At 41.1% G+C, this 23,211-nt stretch overlaps 1 protein-coding gene across 6 annotated transcripts in view; it reads right to left on the bottom strand.

Moving 5' to 3' along the window:
• Positions 1-23,211, bottom strand: part of LOC105895795 (hemicentin-1) — a 72,565-nt gene that overhangs the window by 34,188 nt on the left and 15,166 nt on the right. For 5 of the 6 annotated variants that reach the window (XR_006151630.1, XR_004163064.2, XM_031561790.2 and 2 more), the window contains exons 6-7: positions 8,571-8,906; positions 7,638-7,889 (exon numbers count right to left, since the gene is read on the bottom strand). Coding sequence is in view for 3 of the 6 variants with exons in the window: in XM_031561790.2 (XP_031417650.1) it covers positions 7,638-7,889; positions 8,571-8,906 (588 nt within the window). In the remaining 3 variants the exon portion in view is untranslated. The remainder of the gene's footprint in view (positions 1-7,637; positions 7,890-8,570; positions 8,907-23,211) is intronic. The other variant, XR_006151631.1, reaches the window with a different exon arrangement.

Consider the following 23,211-nt stretch of genomic DNA (forward strand, 5'->3'; position numbering starts at 1 on the left):
ATTCAAACTAGTGTTTTCCTGTCATAGTAGTGTTTCTTATTTATTCCCTCTTCTGAATGTCCAGAGAATGGATGCAACTGAGAAGCGGCTTATATTTGGTTGAACCCTCTGGCCAGCCTCCTGCATGGTCAAACCATGGTTGACCATATGGTTGACCACAGTGGCCCGAATCTCATCAGAGATAATGGCTCTCCTTCTTGCTCTTTCTCTTCATCCTCTTCCTCCTCCTCCTCCTCTTACTCTCACTCCTCTGCCTTTCTGATCACCTCTCACTTCAATGTTGCCATCAATTGTTCTCCAAACCAGGAGCTAACCTGTGGCCATATTGCTAAAGCTTTGATTTCAAATTGCACAACAGCCTTTGAAATGGAAGTTTTGCCAATTGAATAACAGTGTGTTCTGTCTGAACACAAGGAGGTTTTGGCATTGATGAAGTGTGCAAAGTAGAGAGGATGGTGTTTAGTGTTTTGAAGAAAGTGTGGTTAACAATTGAAATTTGTGTCTAAAGCAGATAATTGTGTGTTGTGTTTTGAAGAAAGTGCGGTTAACAATTGAAATTTGTGTCTAAAGCAGATAATTGTGCTTATAGTTTAGCAGAATTGGTTTAGGGAGTTGGCACATGAGTTACAGGTTGTGGTCATTGTGCCATAAGTTCCAGTTTTTGAATGTAATCAATCGAGAAAAACTGTAAGTATTAGCTGCACTCTCGCATTCCCAACACCTGACTCTAGATCTTGATGCGTGACTATGTAGTTCAGGTGGATCTCATCTGCAATGTCCTCTTTCTTACCCTCCCACAAGCCTGGCTAACCCTCTGATGCCTTTCTGTATCCGCTCCAGAGAAGCACTAGCAGCTGCACCTGACTCTCCTGACTGAAGTGGGAAATTCAAGTTCAGAAAGTGTCAGTCATTTCCAGTTATTTTAGTGAACTATTTATGTTTTCTAAACTGCACAACCTGAAAGAGTGAGTAAGGAGTGAGGTCAGCTGAGTTGGACAACATTTTTTTTTAACGATTTTCATTTCTGAACCTGATTCTATCTTATCTGCAGTGACCTCATTGACACACACATCAAACTTCTGCAACGCAGGCTAACTTCCAGAGGTCTATCTCGTGCTTGGCACATGCTCCAACTTTTAAACGGAAGTTTTTAAACGGAACTCTCAAAAGTATTCAAGAATAATTAACGGTCCTGGCACTTATAACAGGCACCTGTGCCATATCAACTTACAGTTTTTCTCGATTGATTACATTCAAAAACTGGAACTTATGGCACAATGACCACAACCTGTAACTCATGTGCCAACTCCCTAAACCAATTCTGCTAAACTATAAGCACAATTATGTGCTTTAGACACAAATTTCAATTGTTAACCGCACTTTCTTCAAAACACAACACACAATTATGTGCTTTAGACACAAATTTCAATTGTTAACCACACTTTCTTCCAAACACTAAACACCATCCTCTCTACTTTGCACACTTCATCAATGCCAAAACCTCCTTGTGTTCAGACAGAACACACTGCTATTCAATTGGCAAAACTTCCATTCCAAAGGCTGTTGTGCAATTTTAAATCAAAGCTTTAGCAATATGATGGCCACAGGTTAGCTCCTGGTTTGGAGAACAATTGATGGCAACATTGAAGTGAGAGGTGATCAGAAAGACAGAGGAGTGAGAGTAAGAGGAGGAGGAGGAGGAGGAGGAGGAGGAAGAGGATGAAGAGAAAGAGCAAGAAGGAGAGCCATTATCTCTGATGAGATTTGGGCCACTGTGGTCAACCATATGGTCAACCATGGTTTGACCATGCAGGAGGCTGGCCAGAGGGTTCAACCAAATATAAGCCGCTTCTCAGTTGCATCCATTCTCTGGACATTCAGAAGAGGGAATAGGTAAGAAACACTACTATGACAGGAAAACACTAGTTTGAATGCCTTATCGGGAGCATAGTATTCTTGTATTTTCCATTGTACTGTATCTGTAAAATTACGTAAACAAATACAAAGTGCAACCATTGATGACCAAGACATATTCCTAAACATCAATACAGTGAGCCTAGCCACAGTGGACTGTGTTCTAAGGCGGAACACCTTGAGAATAAAGCAGGTGTACAGGGTGCCTTTTGTCAGAAACTCCGACAGTCAAACAGTTATGCTATGACTATGTGCAAGTAAGTCATATACATTTTCACAACTGATTGCGTCCTATCAGCACTGACACATTACTGTACTGTATTGTAATCCAATCCAATGTTACAGTTTTTCTCGATTGCTTACACACATGAAGCATGCCTCGTTTTCTCAAAACTCTAAACACAAATCCCTAAACCACTCACACAAAATGCAACAACATTCACAACACTGTGTAGGTCTATTTCTGAGAGCACATTGTCAATATTGTCTTGAGCTAGAACAGGATGCAGTAGTTTTTTGTCCTTTTTTATTTTACATTTTTCTTTCTTTTTTTTGTTGACTGTACTGGCCTATATCCTATTGTTTGTTCTGTGCAAATCATTTACACATTCATTTGTGTTTGCTGTGATGTATAGTCTACAGCACTTTTGGAAAAAATAAAGAAATATTTTAGTTGTTACTGTATATTTGTGTGTTGTTTTATATTTGCGTAAAAACATTATACAGTTATATTTTACTACAGGAGTAAGCGTATAGTAACATAATGTTCCTGATAAGGCCTTCATACTGGTGTTTTCCCATTTCATAGTAGTGTTTTCCATTGAGCACATCAGTGTTCAATCGATGCTTAGAATGTCTACTCATATAATGGGCTGTGTTTGTCATTAGAAAACAAAGTACCCTTTTGAGGTGACATAACACTGTTTTGAAAGCAAAGTTGCCTTTTGCAGGATGTATAAAGGGTTTTGCATTTTGTGTGAGTGGTTTTGGGATTTGTGTTTAGAGTTTTGAGGAAACGAGGCATGCTTTCAAAAAATGTGTGTTAGCAATTGAGAAAAACTGTAACACAACCCATGCAAGATAAATGTTTTGGCCAAATTAATGAAATGATTGTAACATTCATCACTAAAGTCTCATCAAGCTAGCTCAATGAGACTGTGTCATAAATACATGGAGGCCTATTTCTAAATAAGTTCACCAAAGTAACCTTTTGGAATTGGGCGGCCCTACAGTCGACACAGTAGCCTGATGATAATCGTAAGATAAAATTACAAAGAAGCATTTTAAGAGAGGCTTGTAGGCAGGAACTGGATGTAATCATTGAAGAATTTCAAGTAAGTTAATGGAAAGCTCTGCTTTAATCTGTGTTAGCACACATACACCCACACACACTTCTTGTGTTCTGCGCTTCGTGAAGTGAAACACAGATCTTCCTGTACACCAGCAAACTGAGAAAGATAGAACAATAAGTGTTCTCTTACATTTTTTCAAGAGGAATAAAGCTTTCTTACTTGACACATAATAATCCACTGGACACAGAACAGTGATCCAGAGTAGTCCCCAAAGGAAGAAATCCATCTTGTGTTCAGAGGTCGAGACAATCAGAATGCCTAGTGGCAAGAACTGTGTGGGTTGCTAGGGACAGCCTGGTAAAACTGACTAAACCAAAATGGAAACTTGGACTCTTATTCTGCCCCCACGCCACGCCTCAAGTCTGTGTTACATTAACACACATTACATTGCACATTGCACATTCACATTGCACTCCTGTTTTGCATTTTCCTTTTACTTTACATTTTTATATATATTTTTTATATATTTTTATTTTCTATATAGTGTTTTTTTTTCTTATGTGTAGTACTTTTTCTAATGTGTAGTACTTATTGTGTTTTTATGTTTTATGTTTACTGTATGCACCTATACACCAGAGCAAATTCCAGGTAGATGTAAACCTACTTGGCAATGAATACAATTCTGATTCTGATTCTGATTCTGAAACTTGCTGAAGTATGTTTTCCCCTCATCATTTCCTGGAGATATATACATTGCACTGTCCAACAAATATATCATAAACAAGAGAACAATAGGCGTTCTTCATTGTTTCAAGTGAAATAAAGATTTCTTACTTGACTCATAAAAAGTCCACTGGACAAAGATGAGGTCATCTGGAGTTGGACAACATTTTTTTTTAACGATTTTCATTTCTGAACCTGATTCTATCTTATCTGCAATGACCTCATTGACATACACATCAAACTTCTGCAACGCAGGCTAACTTCCAGAGGTCTATCTCGTGCTTGTCATGCTCCAACTTTTAAACGGAAGTTTTTAAACGGAACTCTCAAAAGTATTCAAGAATAACTAACGGTCCTGGCACCTATAACAGGCACCTGGGCTATATCCACTTAACACAACCCATGCAAGATAAATGTTTTAACCAAATTAATACAATTATTGTAACATTCATCAGCAACGTCTTATCAAGCTAGCTCAATGAGACTGTGTCATAAATAGACGGAGGCCTATTTCTAAATAAATTCACCAAAGTAACCTTGGAATTAGGCCTACAGCCGACACAGTAGCCTAATGATAATAGTAAGATACAATTACAAAGGACCATTACAAGATAGGGTTGTAGGCAGGAGCTGGATGTAATCATTGAAGAACACACATCCTGTGTTGTACGCTGCTAGAAATGAAGCACAGAACTTCCTGCACGGCAAGCTGAGAAAGAGAGAACTATAGGTGTTCTTACATAGCTTAATGTCTCAGTAGGACACTAGATGTGCTCACAAACTATGATTGCATAGCCACTGGGGCACTCCCAGATGGTCAGATTCCCACAAATCACAGATACAAAAGTACAAATGGTATGATTGATGAACCATTTGGAAAGGTATACAATCAGAACAGTGTGGACTACAGGTCAACTTAAAGAAGGCACCATAAGTGTTGGGAGAAACAGGCTCCCAGAGATATGATATGTTTGGCCAGAAGCTTAAAACCTTCCCTGGGGTGGTCCTCTATTTCCCTAAGTCAACATTCAATGTAGTGCAAATAAATCAAACAGTGTTAACAGGTTTAGTATAAATATCTCACCATTTTTTTTTCAGTGCTTAAGTAATTAAGTTGGATAAGACCTCATGTACCTGCTGTACCCGTAATGAATACTGTCTCCAACTATATCACATTGTTATAATAAAACATCATACACTGTATGTATATATGTCAGTTATCTTCATGTTTGACTGCATGTATGTAGCAAAAGTAGGTGACACAGAGAAAATCTTTCAACGTTGGAGATGTCTTCAACTTTGTTTGAGCCTGCCGGAGGGTCAGAGGTCGTGTCTGCGGTTTCCCGCACGGCCGCCCTGATGGCGAAGCAGGCTAATACTTGACCCTTGACCCTTGCATGCTTTCTTCAATCCTAGACACCCGTGATCTGCTCATCCAGATTCCACGTGTCCCTGATGGAGTCAGGTTCGCCTCCTGACCCTTCTTCACTACTCACCTCAGCAATTGCTACGTTATCGTAACGGTGTTAATTATCGGACGGCGTGTGTTATCGCCAAACGTTCGCGTTGTCATGTTAACCTATTATTAAACTGAGCATATCGATTGTTAATTCATTATTAAACTTAGCATTTTGATTGTTTAACAGAATGGCCGATGTTTGACACTGTCCGATAACTGACATAGCTACGTTATCTATTCTATCTATTTTTCCTTTCCCCCCCCCAAGGGTAGGAGACATCCATGAACTGCGGCATTTCATTGACCTCACCAGCCTCTCGTTCAGGTCGAGCTGCTGCATCAGAATTCTCTCCATTCTACCCTCGGTCTGCTTGTCGAGCTATGGCTGTCCCGCCACCTTGTGGTACTAAAGCTCTACAACAACATTTTAAATAATACCACCCACTTGAACCTTGACCTCTCACCTCTGTTCGCTGGAGGCTCCTCTGTTTGAACACCTTCCCATACACCCAGTCCCCAGGCTGAACCAGTTCGTATTCATCCACCTGTGGGTTGCTGAATGGTTCTCGTCTCCTCACCTGTGTATAAATAATCTCATAGATTAATGACAACTGTTGCACATAACTTCTGATTTCTCTCTGGAGATGCTCCAGGGGTGGACCCCTGTCATCCCCCTGAATACGGGGTGTGGGCATAGCCCTCCCTATGGGCATTTCATGTGGCGTGAGATGCGTAGTGCGGTTTCTTTGTGACCTTGTGTGCATCAATACAATGAATAGAGGATCCAACCAGTTAGGTTTAATGATACACATATTTTCACTGTTTTGGCTTTCAAAATTTCATTTGTACATTTAACCAGACCCTGGCTCTGGGGGTGCTAAACACACCCTAACCTTCTCTTCATCCCCAGAGATTGCATTATTTTACCCCATGTTTTCAACAAATACCTTACCATTGTTTCCGGAATGCTTAATCAAGACAGAATTTCCTGTGTAAAGAATTAAATCTCATTTTCTGAGTTCGGTTCCAAAACTCTTTTACTCATTTGTTTCTATCAAGGAAGGAATATGTGAATGTCATCAGCAGAAACTACATTGTCGGTGCACCCATCATGAAAACGCGTCCATTACTACCAACAAATACCTGTATTTTCAGTTTTTTTTTATATTTTCCGACCCATATCATCTATTACCACATGCTTAAATGGGCCCTCGGGCATTGGAATGTGCCCCAGATGCTTTATTGCTATTCCTCGCCCCACATTAAAGACACTAAAAGTCTCACACTGTACCAGTTTGTCATCCATGATCTTGTTAATAAAGTGACCAGATTCCCTCATCGAATGTTTTCTAACCATGGCAACACCTTGTACTTGACCCCTGCTGATTGGGGCAAGCAGTAATGATGGAGGCAACTGAAGGATATTAAGTCAATTTTCAATTTGTCATTGTTTAATATGTTCATCACCATATATAATATGTTCACAGCTTCAAAAAAGATCAAGTACAGTATACCATTATGGTATAGCAGAATGTACAATACAAAAAATGATTCACAAACAAGTTTCTTCTTAGTGATTCCCCCACATATACCAACAGTACAATTCCAACTATTAAAGCAAACGCGTGTATGTAAATCTGGGTACAAACACATGAATCATTTTAGGGGGCCACCTATCCAATGGGATACGGCCCTCCATGTGTCCCTGTATGCACACTTAATTTAAACTGAATGAAGTCATCAGGTGCTCTCTACTGGGGGGTGAGGTGTCCTCATCCGGAGGGTACCAGAATTCTGCCTCCTCTGGATTGCCGCCACCAGACCAGGACCCCAACGGCTACTACCAGGATCAGCACTGCAACCACTATACCAATTATTAGTCCCACATGGCTGCCTGAGAGAGAGAAAGAGAGGGAGTGGGACAGAGAGAGAGGGAGAGGGAGAGAGAGAGATGGAGTGAACGAGAGGGAGGGAGAGAGAGAGAGAGGGAGAGAGAGAGAGGGAGTGAAAGAGAGGGAGGGAGAGAGAGAGAGAGAAAAAAGAGAGAGACAGATATAGGACATAGCATGAGTATTGACACTTGTACATATTAGACAGAGATGAACATTTATTCAGCTAGAGAGGTTAGAGGGGTTAGAAAGAGATGAGTCGTTCAGCCTTGGTGCACTGAAACCTAAAAAAGAATGCCATTGGTGCACTGATGAATGCAGTAATGAAACATGTGAAGGAGGTCTCAGCATCCAACTCACCCTTCACCTCGATGCTCATCACAGCAGAGGCCTGTCCTTGAGTGTTGCTGATGACGCACTCATAAACACCCGCGTTGTCTGCAGTGGCAGAGTCAATCAGGAGTGTGTTCTTGTCCTTATTCGGTAACACCACACCCTTGTGTCTCCATTGATATGAGGGCCTGGGGTTGGCATCAGCCTCGCACATCAACTCCAGTTTGTTGCCAGCGTCGATGGTCACATTCCCACTGGTTTTAATCACCCTGGGTTTGTCTTCCAAGAGATAGGAGGAGAAATTATAAGAATTACAAATTTACACAAGGGGGAGCTACAACACTACAATGAGTCATTTTCATGAAAAAAAATGTTTTGTTTGCAGAAATGTCCTGCGTATTCAATTCAATTGGAGATAGGAAGGGGGGATGGGGGAGGGTTGTGTGGCAGAAGGGGATGGGAAACAACAGGTGTTGTACATATCCTGCATTTGGTAGGTGTACATAATATATATACAGACATCCGGTGGTAAATACATGATACAAACAAGACCAGTTTAGTGGGTATACACTGTGCTCAAAGGTTTACTGTTACAGGGGTAAGGGGAGTAGGAACAGAGAAACATGTTGATGTATCAACAGTGATATAAACATCAATGGATGCACAACATACTACTTCCAGCAAGATATTAGATCTGGTCTGAGGGTATTTAATATATATATATTATATATAATATAGTCTTTGTTAGAGGTATTATATATAATATAAATTTATATAATATAAGATAAGATAAGATAAGATCAACTTTTATTAATCCCTGTAGGGAAATTCAGGTGTAATAGCAGCAAGGTAACATTATATATATTTATATATATAATACATAAAAAAATCTTCTACCAGAACTAGCTCAGTTTGTAACAAATCTCTGCTATGTTTTTATTTATATTTTGAAAGACCTACAATAAACTTCCAGCTGGATACTAGATCTGGTCTCAGGGATGAACTCAGCTGTGTTCAGATCCAGTTTGGCTGCACAGCGGTAGGAGGCTCCATGGTCCTCTCTGGAAGCTGTAAGACTCAGATGAGTTGCCACAGTGACGTTTTTAGATTCGTCGCCCTCAATAAAGAACTGAGGGAAGCCTGAGCGTTTCAGCTCAGTGTCCCCTCTGGACCAGATGACAATGAGGTTGTTAGCTGGAGCAACGCTCTCAACAACACACTGCAACCAGTACTCCTGTCCCTCAAGTAGTGGACCAGTGTCGTTTAATACCCTAAGGATCACATTCTCTGGAGTTTCTGTAGAGGTACACACACACAGATAGAGATAGAGAGATGGAGAGATGGATAGAGAGACAAATAACATTGATGTTAATAATGACAACTGATAATAACAGTATACCCGTTATGCCATTTGTTCTTATTGTACATACCGACCATACACATAAGTTAGCTAAAAGTGAACTAACACAATACACACACAATAACACACAATGTAAACACAACACACGTATACCGTATGTTGAATGGTCATATTGTCAGGACACACACACACACACACACATTTTACATTCATGTACTGTATGTGTTTGCTTAAAAGCAGCATGGGTCATTAGTTTCATTTCAACCTAAGCTACCCCATTGTGAGTTCCAATGACATTTTACAAGTGAGTTGGTAGATCTAGAACTTTACAAATTCTATTCCATCTTCTGTTCTAAGGTAGTGAAGCAAAGAAACAACGATCAAACAATAGATTCATACAATAAAAACGTCATGAACAGCTTAATAAAATAGACAGCATACAAGACTCTATGGCAGGGCCCAACAGATTCACTTACTGTAGATGGTGATGGGTAGATCAGTCTCGCATTGCCCGTGCTCTTCAGAACTGGTGAAGCACTTTATGCCACGCCCCAGTGCCCATTCAGTGACGCTGGGCACACTCCACACCAGCTGCTGTGTGTTTTCTTCCGTTTTAGCTCCCACTGTTGACTCCCAGCCTATTATTAATGCTTTGGACTGAGCGCTACAGTTTGCTGTGGCTGGACCTCCATACTTCACCACCAGACTGGGGGGATCAATGACTGGCTTCTTCCCAGCGCAGTCCTGACCTGCACCCCAGAAAAAGAGGAGAACAGTGAGCAGTGAGCATGTAGGGGTGCAGCTTAATCTGGCAGAACCAAACAGTTCATGAACCATCTCAGCAGGTTCCTAGTATAAGCTGTACACTCGCATTGGCAACACAAATTTTTCTCTCCGAGACCGGCCCGCGTCCGACAGAGTAGTGACCGAGCCCGGCCCGACCCCGACAGCCACTAAAATATTTTGTCCGAACCCGACCCGAGTCCGACGGAGTCAATGTCTCAACTGTTCATACATTTACGTACGTTTTTTATGAATACGACGAGTGCACTCACTCACACAAACAAGCGCCGTTAAATGCACAGGCTCGCACAAGAGGCCCATAAGCACAGGCTACTGAATGGAAATTATTCACATTGCAAAAAGCCCAACCTAACGAAATAAAATGGTACACATTAAACACGCCAGGTCTCTACTAAATATTATTAAAGATCAATAAGAAAACCGGCATCAACAGATAAATGCACTCGCTCACACAAACAACCGCTGTTAGACGCACAAGAGAGCCAATAAGCATATTGAAATTAAATAATTCACATTGCAAGAAGCCCAAACCTAACTGAATGAAATAGCCTACACATTACAGACGCCAGGCATTTGCCAGGCCTAAATAAAACTCACGTTATATGCTACACCAGAGGAGGCACAACAAACAAGTCTTACCATTTAAGAGTGGAATTACCCGTCCGCTTACTATCATATTTCACTTTACACTTCTTACATTGGACATATCCAACAGCCTCATTAGAATCCGCATTGACTATACGCAGATATACTGTATCTCCATACAGTAGATTTCCCTTCGTTTTGTATTGTTTTAAACTCTCCAGATGAGTTTCTTTTTAACCTCTTCCATGATGCCCGTTTGCCGTCTGTAACCGCATTGTCACAGTTAGGACATAAACAAATTCCTGCACACAGAAGGCTGTTATCCTAAATGTCATATATTTTATTCAAAAAAAAAAAGAACTCCTGCATCATGTGAAGCAGACACGTTGACTTCCCTACTTATTAAGATATTTTAAATATGGAATTTTCAATGCCTTATCGCGCTGATGTGTCCAAGCCCGAGTACAATTTTCTAATTATTTGGCCGAACTCGGCCTGGCCCTTCGGGTCCTGTCGGGCTCTGACGGGCCCCGGTCGGGTATCCAACCTCTAGCGTGTGTGTGTGTGTATATTTGTGTACGTATCTGTGTGTGTGTGTGTGTGTGTGTGTATATTTGTGTACGTATCTGTGTGTGTGTGTGTGTTTGTCTATGTGTGTGTATTTGTGTACTTATCTGTGTGTGTGTGTGTGTGTGTGTGTGTGTTTGTTTGTGTTTGTCTACGTGTGTGTATAGCTCCTTCTAAAGTACACCCCTGCGCTACGTGTTCAGAACGCAAAAAAAAAACGAGTTCCTACCGCATTCCTCCTCGGATTTGGTCCAGTCCTCTGTGAGACTTTGTGCAGACTGTATGTATTGTGGTACGTGTGTGTGTGTGTGTGTGTGTGTGTGTGCTTCCAGTCCTCTGTGAGAGACTGTGTGACCTGAGAAGTGAGAAGCCCTTGTTGGTGCACTTGGATAACACCCCCCCCCCCCCCCCCCCCCCCCCCCATATTGTTTCAAGTTGTGATATCATGCAGCTGTGAATGTTTAATAGTTTACACATATTGCGTAATACTTTTGCAGATAACAACTTCAACAAGTGTTAGGCCATGTTTCCTTCCCTTCCCTTCATAAACTAACAGCCAATCATTTTCAAGAGGTGTCAACGTGACATGTCTATGTTGAAGTAAGGATGATTATCTAATTATGAAATGTATATGCTCCACCTGTATTTGCATTTTATGACTGTGTTCTGGGACAGATGCCAAAACAGCTTGTTTCCTCTGAATGTGACCACACTTTACATCATCTCACGGTAAAGGGAGGGACAGCGGAGAGCAGCATTTCACAGACATTTTTCCACAATGCACAGATGTATTGAAACGTGGCGTTTCTACGTACACTGCCCCACCAGATCCAGATGGCTCTGTGGTGCAGAAAGCTCAATACATCTGTGCTTTGTGGCAAAATATATCTTATTTTATTTAATATGCAAATTAGCGATTTAATTGTGAAGGCTCGGTGATGGGACCACTTCTCTTTGCCATTTACTCCACTTCGCTGGGCCCTATCACACTGCAAAAAGTGAGACTGGGGTTAATTAATATTTAATAAATAAATTATAGTGATATGTACACAGTAAAAAAGGGTATGTGCAGTTTGGAATCATATTGAGTGGAATTCAACAATTTAAAATAATGTATTAATTGCATTTTACTCAGTTTTGCGTGAATAACATTTGCTGTGAATAACTCAGTAGTATTTAATTGAATTTCACCAGGAGGATCAAAGATACAGAAAATTAGTAAATTTGACTCATTTGGAGATTGTTGTTTTAATCAATTAGTTACATTTCTGCTCAAGGCTTTTCGCGCCCATGGATAGATCCCGCCAGTTGATGGAAGCTCTCCCAAAGGTAAGACCTGTTTCATTATGCTGCTATCTAGTTTTAGGCTAGATAGCAGCTGATTCAGATAGTCGATGTTGACTTTGTTTTCTACGAAGCTTATAAAGGACTAAACAGCGTCTAGCTCTAATATAACAAATAAATGGGGTTTCCAAGCATAATGTAGTGTAGGCAACCGCCGGCTAGCCATGCCGCCTCTTATCTAAGCTACGACCTCGCCTCAACCAGAGATTCTAAAGCCAACTTTACAAGCTACCTAGCTAGCTAGCATGTAGCCTAGCCCAGTTGACTTTAGAGACCGCCGCTTTTCTGCACATATGTAGGAGTACATTTTACTGTCAGGTGAGTAATTGCAAGTTACATTTACAGTATTTGGTTTTCTGAACGTAAATTGCCCTCGAGTAACGTCAGGCTATATGAGGGGTAGCAGCTATGTTGCTTAAATAACGCTAGCTAGGGAGTTTTGTGTTGCTGCAGTTTGAAACAATTAGCAGCGTGCGCTGTTTCATATTATCTTTTATTAACCTGTTAATTCAGAAGGGTATTTTTGACAATTTCCGCCTATATTGCACTGTCCCATTTAAAACTTGAATATCTATGGTTCTAAACATTGCATAATAACCATTCATGGCTTAAATTAAAGAAGACACTTGGCCCATCAAATGCAATCAGTTAAAGTGTTTTATTATGTCATTTTAGTTTACATTTCAGAGCAGCAAAACCAACATTTTTTTCAGAAAAAAACATAAAACGCCTAGTGGTTTTTTTATGTTTCAGTGTAGAACTGGGTTTTGAATGTCATAGGAAACTAACATTTACATTTCCTGATGCAACAACATCTTGACAGTGTGTGTAAAAAATTTGAAGCAGATAGACAAAAGTTTACAAGTGTTACACATCAGTTTCCATATGGTACCTTTAGACGTCTCCAAGTGTCTCATAACCTCTCCAACCTCACCAAATACAACATCCAGTACCTGTCACTGTACATCAAGAATTCATACTTTTTTCTTGCTTTCTGTACTACAGCAAACCATTCTGAATTAATTTCAGTGTAATATATTGTAATTTATTGTGACAACACATATGATGGTCTATAGCCTCTCCAAAATATACCCAAAAACCTATCCAGATCCATATAAAAGTACATCATGTATGTTTCGTGGTTTTGTACCCAAAAGTACATCATTTATGTTTTGTGGAGGTGTGTGGTGGGGTGTGGAGGTGGTGTAGTGGAGGTGGTGTAGTGGTGTGTGGAGGTGGTGTAGTGGGGTGTGGAGGTGGTGTAGTGGTGTGTGGAGGTGGTGTAGTGGTGTGTGGAGGTGTGTGGTGGGGTGTGGAGGTGGTGTGTGGAGGTGTGTAGTGGTGTGTGGAGGTGGTGTAGTGGTGTGTGGAGGCGTGTGGAGGTGGTGTAGTGGGTGTGTGGAGGTGTGTAGTGGTGTGTGGAGGTGGTGTAGTGGTGTGTAGTGGTGTGTGGAGGTGGTGTAGTGGTGTGTGGAGGTGTGTAGTGGTGTGTGGAGGTGGTGTAGTGGTGTGTGGAGGTGGTGTAGTGGTGTGTGGAGGTGTGTGGTGGGGTGTGGAGGTGGTGTAGTGGTGTGTGGAGGTGGTGTAGTGGTGTGTGGAGGTGTGTAGTGGGGTGTGGAGGTGGTGTGTGGAGGTGTGTAGTGGTGTGTGGAGGTGGTGTAGGGGTGTGTAGTGGTGTGTGGAGGTGGTGTAGGGGTGTGTGGAGGTGTGTAGTGGTGTGTGGAGGTGTGTAGTGGTGTGTGGAGGTGGTGTAGTGGTGTGTGGAGGTGGTGTGGAGGCGTGTGGAGGTGGTGTGGTGTGTGGAGGTGTGTAGTGGGTGTGGAGGTGGTGTAGTGGTGTGTGGAGGTGGTGTAGTGGTGTGTGGAGGCGTGTGGAGGTGTTGTAGTGGGGTGTGTGGAGGTGGTGTAGTGGTGTGTGGAGGTGTGTAGTGGTGTGTGGAGGTGTGTAGTGGTGTGTGGAGGTGGTGTAGTGGGGTGTGGAGGTGGTGTAGTGGGGTGTGGAGGTGTTGTAGTGGTGTGTGGAGGTGGTGTAGTGGGGTGTGGAGGCGTGTGGAGGTGTTGTAGTGGTGTGTGGAGGTGGTGTAGTGGTGTGTGGAGGTGTGTAGTGGTGTGTGGAGGTGGTGTAGTGGGGTGTGGAGGTGTGTGGTGGTGTAGTGGGGTGTGGGTGTGGAGGGATAAGATGAGATGAGTTCTGTTCTGATGAGATGAGATCTGTTCAGATGAGATGAAATGAGTGGGGAGCGGACAGATGCATCTCCTGCAGGGACATCTCTCTGGAAAAAATAAATCAATTGGCAAATGTTACAAACAACTCAGCAATCCAGCAAAAAAAATAAAGACATTGTAAAATAACCAAACACAATATGCAACTAAAACAAGAAAGATGCAGACATAGAGAGTACACAACAGGAGAAATATAACATGCCATACATACCAAAATGTATGCTAATAGTATTATGCGTGTGTGAACGAATACATGCAGACATGTATAGTTTACATCAGGACACAACACAGCAAAAATAGCATGTAGCTAACGTTAGCGAACTTGCTAGCAGGCTTGCTAATTTGCCAGACAAATACATAGGCAAGCCAATAATTTGGAAACGTACAAAAATGCATACCAATAGTATTATGCGTGTGTGAAACCATCCATACAGATATGTATTTACATAGTTTACATTACGAGCACACAACACAGCAAAAATACCATGTAGCTAACTTTAGCGAGCATGCTAGCAGGCTGGCTAATTTGCCAGAAAAATACATAGGCAAGCCAATATTGTGAGAACATACCAAAGTGCATACTAATAGTATTATGCGTGTCTGAAAACATAAATGCAGATATAGATACTTACATGTCATGTCTAGGACACAATCCAGCTGTTCCAATTGTGTCCATGGGCAAACTCCACGTTTTGTGTTGAATGCGCAAAGCCTGTGCTCGGAATGACTTCTCTGGCGCATGGAAAGCGCACCAGAGAACCTTCGGTTACGCGTGGACCAATCACACCGTAATATTATTCAAAGACAGGCAATGGGCATACCATTGTAAACATGAGAATGAGTACTATTGGATAGAATATGTGTCAATCAGTTTGTAGTAACTGGATTGGAGAAACAGGCATTTTGAATGCGGTCATCTGTTACAGGAAGTGGTTGGTTTGTGGGCACTAGACATGAAAATTACGGTAGAACAAGGAATACAATGTACTGTGGCCAATAAAAACTACACAGTTTCGTAGAAGAGATATATGGCTTTGATTATTCAGGTATGTTTTAAAAAAATATATATTTGTCATGGCCACGAGGAGCTCGAGAAGATTGAGATCATATGATGTGGGAAATGGAGGCATGTTTTGTGCTGTGATGTGAGTACATAAATAAACCACAATAATATCCTCAGGTAAACTATTCAGTGTCATCATTTAGTTGTTTGGATAGATAACGATTTTTTCATGGCAGATAACAAGACATTTTGGCAAAGATAGCATGTTTAAATGGACGATTAGTTTGAGGAGGCGTCAGGGGGTGGGGCACAGCAGGGGGCACACCACGTTTTTCTTTTGGTCGTTTCTAATGAACTGTTGAACACAGGCATTTGATATTACGTGTGCCTGTGGCAGTTTTAGTGCTTTTTCAGAAAAAAAGTCTGTTTATGGTCAAATGTTTTTTATTTTTGTGGCTACATGCACGTAATTAAGATGTTATCAGCCCGGTTGCGCCGATGCTCCCGCTAGGGGGCGTGTCTGAACTAACAAGTTAACTTTTCATAGACAGTCTGCTACTGAATTTTTCTGCACGCTCCGGCTGGTGTTATGCTAATTCCAATTTAATCGAGGCACTGTCAGACACGTAGTGTCGGTTGGACGTTGTTCACAGTAGCAACTACGGTCCAATGCGGCCAGGTGTGTTATCTTTTTCAGTTTTTCACTCGCGCTCATTGACTGCATCTCATGCATTTAGACTGAGCTGCCTGTGAAAGGTGAGGTCGAGCTCGAGCATGGCACAGACTCGTAGTGAAGCGATCCTTGTTTCGTCTGCTTGCGATTACATTGAAAGACTAGCCTAAGCTGCATAATTTTAGTAGGTTATACTGCGGAGCCCAGTAACCGTCCACAATAGGAAGTAATGGAATAAAGTAGGCTACGCATAGTTTTTTTTGTGTTAATCAACCTATTAAGCATAATGTGTCTGTTCTTGAGGTTTTTGCCTAATTTAATTTTGGAAATTGTGACACTGGGAAATTGTGTATTGTGGAGCAGCAGAAACTTGGTGATGTGTACCCTTTGGCAGCCTACAGTGTGGGAGGAAAACGCTTGGTTACACTCAAACGTCATATCTGTTGTTAATTTAAGGTTATTGAAATGGATTTATATTAACCAATACATCTACATTATTTAAAGACAGAATACAGATATCATTTTAACCATATTTTCTTTAAGTTTATTAATTATTATTTATTCTCTTTATCACAAATCACTGTATGTCCACTCTAACATGTAAACTTTTGTCTATTCACTTTTGTCAGGCTGGCAAAGATGGAGGCAAAGCTCCGAGTAGTAATTGAGGACCAGATTGAGAAGTTGCTCCTTCCATCAGGGATACCATCCACTGTGGAGGAACTGCAAACTGTTGTGAAGGAGACCTTTGGAATACCTGTCGGGTTCAGTCTCCAGTATTTGGATTCTGAGTTTGAAGATTTCTTTACCCTCCATAAAAGTGACCAAATAAAACACAAGGACACCATAAAGGTTGTTAAGGCTCCCCCGATTCTTCTTGAGCTGTTTCCAGTTGAAGATCATTTGGACAGTTCCTTTGGTCAACAATCAACTGACTGTGAGTCTAGATCTGATGCAGAGTCAGTTGCATTAAGTACAGAGTCATCCTTTGGATCGGTGTCCTCACAGGCGTCTACTGTTATCCTGCCCAAGAAAAGTTCCACAGAGCGATGCCAACCATGGCCAAAGCAGTTCCCTATTCCACAGTTTGCTTATGAAACTGAGATGTGCCTTGAAAGAGCAGCTGAAGACTACCAGAAGAATGGAACTCTTCTGAATAATTCAAAGGTTAAGGCAGACATACTTTAGAAACTGTCTGAAACTATGTATACATATACAGCGTATCCATCAGGTGCACAGATCAGTGACGTTGCTGAGGCACTTTGCATGAAGTATCCATTTCTGAAGGAACCAGGCTCATTCTCAGGTTTCTATGGCTGGCAACAAAGCTTAAAGTACAAGATGGCAAATTATCGCACTAAACTCAGAGGCTTCGGAGTTCCTGAAGTGATGTGCAATGCACTCAAACACAAAAGCCCTTCTGACCAGAAGTCTGCAAAGAGTGTCAAAAAGCCTAGAAAGGCAGAAGTTAACTACCTCCCCCCTTACCCGGCAGGAGAGAATGAAGAAAGTCAAGAACAAGAGAGGATTCAGCTACTCACTGAAGTAAGGAAAAGGGACAACAGCAAAGTGATAAAAGAAAAAATGGGGAAAACATTTGCACACAGAAGAAATGAAATTGTCAACCAATCACCCAGCATTGAGGACATCAATGCCCGATGGCCTGCTCTATTTGAGGCATCTCAAGTGAGTTACAAATGCATGCTAATTAGAAATATTCTTTATCCATTGTGAAGGACTGCAGTGGTGGTTTTAGCGTATTTGATACTTTTTTCCAAATCATAATTTCAAGATCAAATTCCAGAACCACTATTATTTTTTTTATTTTTCCTGCTTTTAAAAAGTTGTATCATCTACATTGGTTTCTTTTAATTTTCAGATCCAGGATGAGTTTTACAGAATCACAATGGTGCATCTTGAGTCAAAGTTCATGGCCAAGCTGGATGAATAAACTCCGAAGCTTTTGAATCTCTTCCAAGCCAAGGGTGGAACCATGGGGTTGAGGTTGCAGGCCATCCTACTCAAGGTATCCTTCAATGAGTTATGTTAGCTAATATTTTATTAAAGGGTTAGGAATGGGTTGGAATATCATTTGCATATTACTTAAATTTACAAGAAGCAACATGACGTGAATTTGAGTGAAGGAGCGGCCGAGTGAACAGCCATCTGAGCGGGGGGCGGGATATTCACACCGCTCAGCTCCGCTCACTAACTCTTGGATGTTTTTTTACCCTTGAATAATGTTTATTTGTCATTTCAGGCTCCAACCAATCCTAACACTAACGTGACCAGAGCTGTTGTCATCCGATGTTTGGTGGTGTACCTTGGGGAATCTTTAGATCATCTCCTTAAAGAGTATGATGTAAGTTGAAGTACATATTAAACTGTGATGGAGGTCGCTCTGTCTACCCTGTATGAACTGTATTTCTCACAATCATTCTTGGCAGGCTACTGATGTTTGCATATTTGCACTTCTACATTCATGTCTCTTTCTAATGGCTCTAAAAGTTCATAGCTAATGTTTTCTTTCTAAGAGCTATTCAAACAGCAGCCGAGAGCCACTTTTACAGAACTTATTCTAAAATAAGCAGAGCAGCAGAGTTAATCCAGTGCTTGGATGACTCTTGGCTTCAGGAATGATTTTATAGTGTAGATAGGCTGATAGGTGACCAGCCTGTCTTTGTGAATGTAGAATAGAATACTCATCAATACACAAGTGCCAGGGAGAAAAACATTGTAGCAATGGATCGATTTAATAAAAAAAAAAACAGTAATTTGCAAATATTTACAACTGTAACTCATTAGTTCAGACTAATCTTTGCTGACGTTGAATTATTTGGATATGTTCGTGAGCTGACTGTCCTATTTGCATAACTTGGCAAGAACATATGTTTTACAATTACATTATCACTTTCTAAAACACTGATGTACATTGGTTATATTGTGTGCGCAGCAGCTATGACAATCCCAGGTTTTCTTTTCAAGAGAGTTAGAGCAGCAAATTGGGAGATGTATAATTAGGACTTAATCCTTTTTCTGAACAGTCTGAAATGGACAATGTTCTTGCTGTTTCAGGATGCTGATGGAGACAGTGTGTCACAGGACCTTGCTGTGCAGAGAATGAAAATCTACACCATCAAGACTAATACATCAGAAGGTCCATACGACGTTGGTATCGTGGTAGAGGGCCTGAAAGTTCTGACTGCTCTGGGTAACTTTACAAGGGCTTGCTCCATGCTCATTGGGTTGACATATGCAGTAAATTTGGCCTATCCCAAGGAGCTCAAATATACATTTGAAGTCTTCCAGAAACTCCTCCTTGAACTGGACTGTTCAAAGCTGTCCCCAAAAGTGAACAGCTTTAAGAACAAACTGCTAGCTTAAGAATATGGAAGTGGTATTGCCTCTTTTTTTTTTTTACCTAATTTTTTCAGAGGCTATCCTTTTACCTTGTGGTTCTATGTTGTATGTTTTCATGTAAAATAAAGATGAACGAATTTTACAGTAAGGTAAATGTACCTGCCTTAGGTGTCAAGTTATTAAGTTACTCCAGCAAGACATGAGTTTATTTCCATGCATGGTTGACATAACTTAAGTACAATTTGGCATTATAAGAAGCTAGGGCTATGATATTGAGTCGTTTGGAAGGCGTTAGACAATGTACTGAAATATGATTTATTTAATGTAATTGATATTAATGAATGCAAATAACCTTTATCCAGACAGTAGTCTTTATCAACTTTCACCAGATAATTAGTAGATATAAATTACTTTTGCCCAAAGAGTTAGTAAATATGAATTAGGTTGGCCTGGATATGTAGTAAATATAGGTAACTTTTGCCCAAATAATTAGTAAATATCGATTAGGTTTGCCCAGATATGTAGTAAATATTCATTAATTTTGCCCAAATAATTAGTAAATATCGATTAGGTTTGCCTAGATATGTAGTAAATATTAATTAATTTGGCATAGATACTTAGTAAATGTCAGTCAGTTTTCCTTGTGATATTAATTTGGATTTACTAAATAGTTTTGGGCCTTTATTACCATGTTGTTAATTTTATTGTGTAAATTTAGTTGACTTATTCAATGAATTCTAGTCAAAGTTGTAGTATTAAAATCTATTCAATTATATCACATGTCACTTTGTTGCCACAATTTTTTTAAGTAACTAGTGGTCACATTTTTTACAGTGCATCCGCTCGCATGGTTTTTCCTATCATTGCTATGCCGATGATACTCAACTGTTTCTGTCTTTCCCTCCTGAGGACACCACTGTCTCGGCGCGGATCTCGGACTGTCTTTGCTGATATATCCACATGGATGAAAAACCACCACCTTCAGCTGAACCTGGCCAAAACGGAACTGATGGTCTTTCCAGCCAAGCAGGCCATCCACCACAACATCAGCATCAATATTGACTCCTTGTCTCTTGTTCCATCCAAAACAGCAAGAAACCTCGGGGTCATTATTGATGACCAACTGTCTTTCACGGACCACATTGCCTCTGTCTCTAGGTCCTGCCGCTTTGCGCTATTCAACATCCGCAAAATTAGGCCGTACCTAACCCAGTATGCCACCCAGCTGCTGGTGCAAACCTTGGTGAATTCACGCCTTGATTACTGCAACGCCCTCCTAACGGGCCTGCCGGCTTGCGTGGTGAAACCACTACAAATGATCCAGAACGCGGCGGCGCGTCTGGTGTTCAACCAACCGAAGAGGGCACACGTCACCCCGCTACTCATTGAGCTCCACTGGCTGCCGGTAGCTGCTCGCATTAAGTTCAAGTCACTTATGCTTGCCTACAGAGTGCTCGATGGTTCTGCTCCCACCTACCTAAATGCTCTTGTAAGGGCAAATGTTACACCCAGGATGCTGCGCTCTTCTAGTGAGCGTCGTTTGGCACTGCCGTCTGTGCAAGTACGGCAGTCCAGACTATTCTCATTTGTAGTTCCACGTTGGTGGAATGAACTACCCAGCACTACCAGAGCAGGGGCGTCCCTCTCTACCTTTAAGAAGCTTTTGAAGACCCAACTCTTCAGAGAGCACTTCCCGTCCTAACTGGCACTTCGACTAGTGCGTAACTTGCAATTACAGCAGTTACACTTCTGCACTCTTTCTTTCTTTTTATTTCATTTTGTTATATTTCTAATGTAAAGTAGTATTTATTTATTGTTACACCAGGTTCTATTGCTCGTAGCTTGAATATTCTCTCCCTTGTACGTCGCTTTGGATAAAAGCGTCTGCTAAATGACTAAATGTAAATGTAATGAATAAAATAGACTCACAAGCATTATAGTGCTGTTTTGGAGAAATTTGATTTGTGTGTGTTTCTGTGTGTGTGCTTTCTCTGTGAAATGCTGCTCTCCGCTGTCCCTCTCTGCACCGTGGGGCAGCGCTGCAAACTTAAGACTGTTGCTATGGAAACAAAATGAGAGCGTGATCGAGACAACCCAACATTTACATTGGGTTTAGGGGCAGTTGTAATTGTGCCCTTTGAATTCTGCCTAGCAACCCGTGGCCAAGAAAAAATAAATCAGACAGATCTACGCCAGTAACGTTACTGCTCAGGAGCTATCGCTGGTTTTCTAATTTTGGTTTAAAGGCCAACATTTTATGTAAGTTTTGTTCATTTAGCATTATTATTTGATGCTGCTACTTGTTTCAGTTGTGCCTTTCGCTTAATTTTGAATGCGTGTGACACAAGCTTGATAAAGCATGCCAGTTATTTGTGTTTGGCAGTTATTTCAGCTTTATGTTTGGTCATATAGCTTCGTAAAAGTTGGGTTAACAAGTCACTTGTGTGTTTAGTTGTATGACTTCGTAAAAGTTGGGTTAACAAGTCAATTGAGTATTGAGCCGTATAACTTCACAAAAATAATACTAATTTAAAGAAAACCGATCGTTTGAATGTCAGCCGATCAACATAATTTCTCAACGAAAAAGTAAAGGTCCTGTTATTAGCCAATCAAACGGAGTAAATCACCCACTTCCGGTTTCAATACGGATTCTCTGGTCAATACGTTATCTCTGCCGACAGCTACTACAACAGGGACATAGTAACGTCTCCTGCACAGCTGCTATCATTCAAACTGCCGTGCCCCTATTTAACATGTTGTTATAATTTCAGTCAGGTGGCCGCCTAGCTCCTGTTTGATTGTGTATGTGTTTTTCAGATGTGGGTAAAGCTGCTCTGTGTGCGGCGCACCAAATCGTGCCTTTCATCAGTGTCTTTACGAACGCTTCAGCACTTTGACTGTCTGTTTACGTTACCGTGTGTCAGAGTGCTATCCATGTTTCTGATAGCTTTCTCTGTCTACTTTCCCAATACAATAGCCGAAGTAACTAATTCGACCATAAAATCCAACACATTGTTGGTAATATATATATAGATATATATATATATATATATATATATATATATATATATATATATATATATATTTACATATACGCCTAATGGTGTGTGTGTGTGTGCGCGCGCGCGCACTCGCCTCATAACTAGTAACTAGCGTGCACTAGGGCCCGTCATAATTAGGGTTGGGTACCGAGAACCGGTACCAATATGGAACCGGTTCCAATACAACCGGTACCTACCCGGACCGAAATGCAACGCAGATTTCGGTGCTTTATTTCGGTACCTGAGCCAATTAAACACGGTCGCTAGGCAGATTCCGTGGGGCACATGTAAAACTGCCCCAGCTCCCAATGTAAACTGTGTCCTGTGTCGCTCACGCACATTAGTGTTTTCATAGCAACAGTCTTATGACAGTGAAGAGCAGGCAGCATTTCACAGAGCAAGCACAAACAGAACTAGCCATCAACCTATTAACAGAGAAAATACCGAAAGGTAAACGGTCAAAAGTGTGGCTGTATTTCGAACAAAAAGATTAAAACATCGCGACGTGCAGCAAATGCAACAAAACAATTGCGTGAAAAGAGGGGAGAGAAGGCAAGAGTCAACGGCAGATCAGCAACCGAACGAAAATAAACGGAGATAACAGCTAAACTTCACTACGGTAGTCTCTTAAAGGAGCAGTAC

Source organism: Clupea harengus, chromosome 24, assembly GCF_900700415.2.
Source record: "Clupea harengus chromosome 24, Ch_v2.0.2, whole genome shotgun sequence".
In the NCBI taxonomy this organism is placed as follows: Eukaryota; Metazoa; Chordata; class Actinopteri; order Clupeiformes; family Clupeidae; genus Clupea; species Clupea harengus.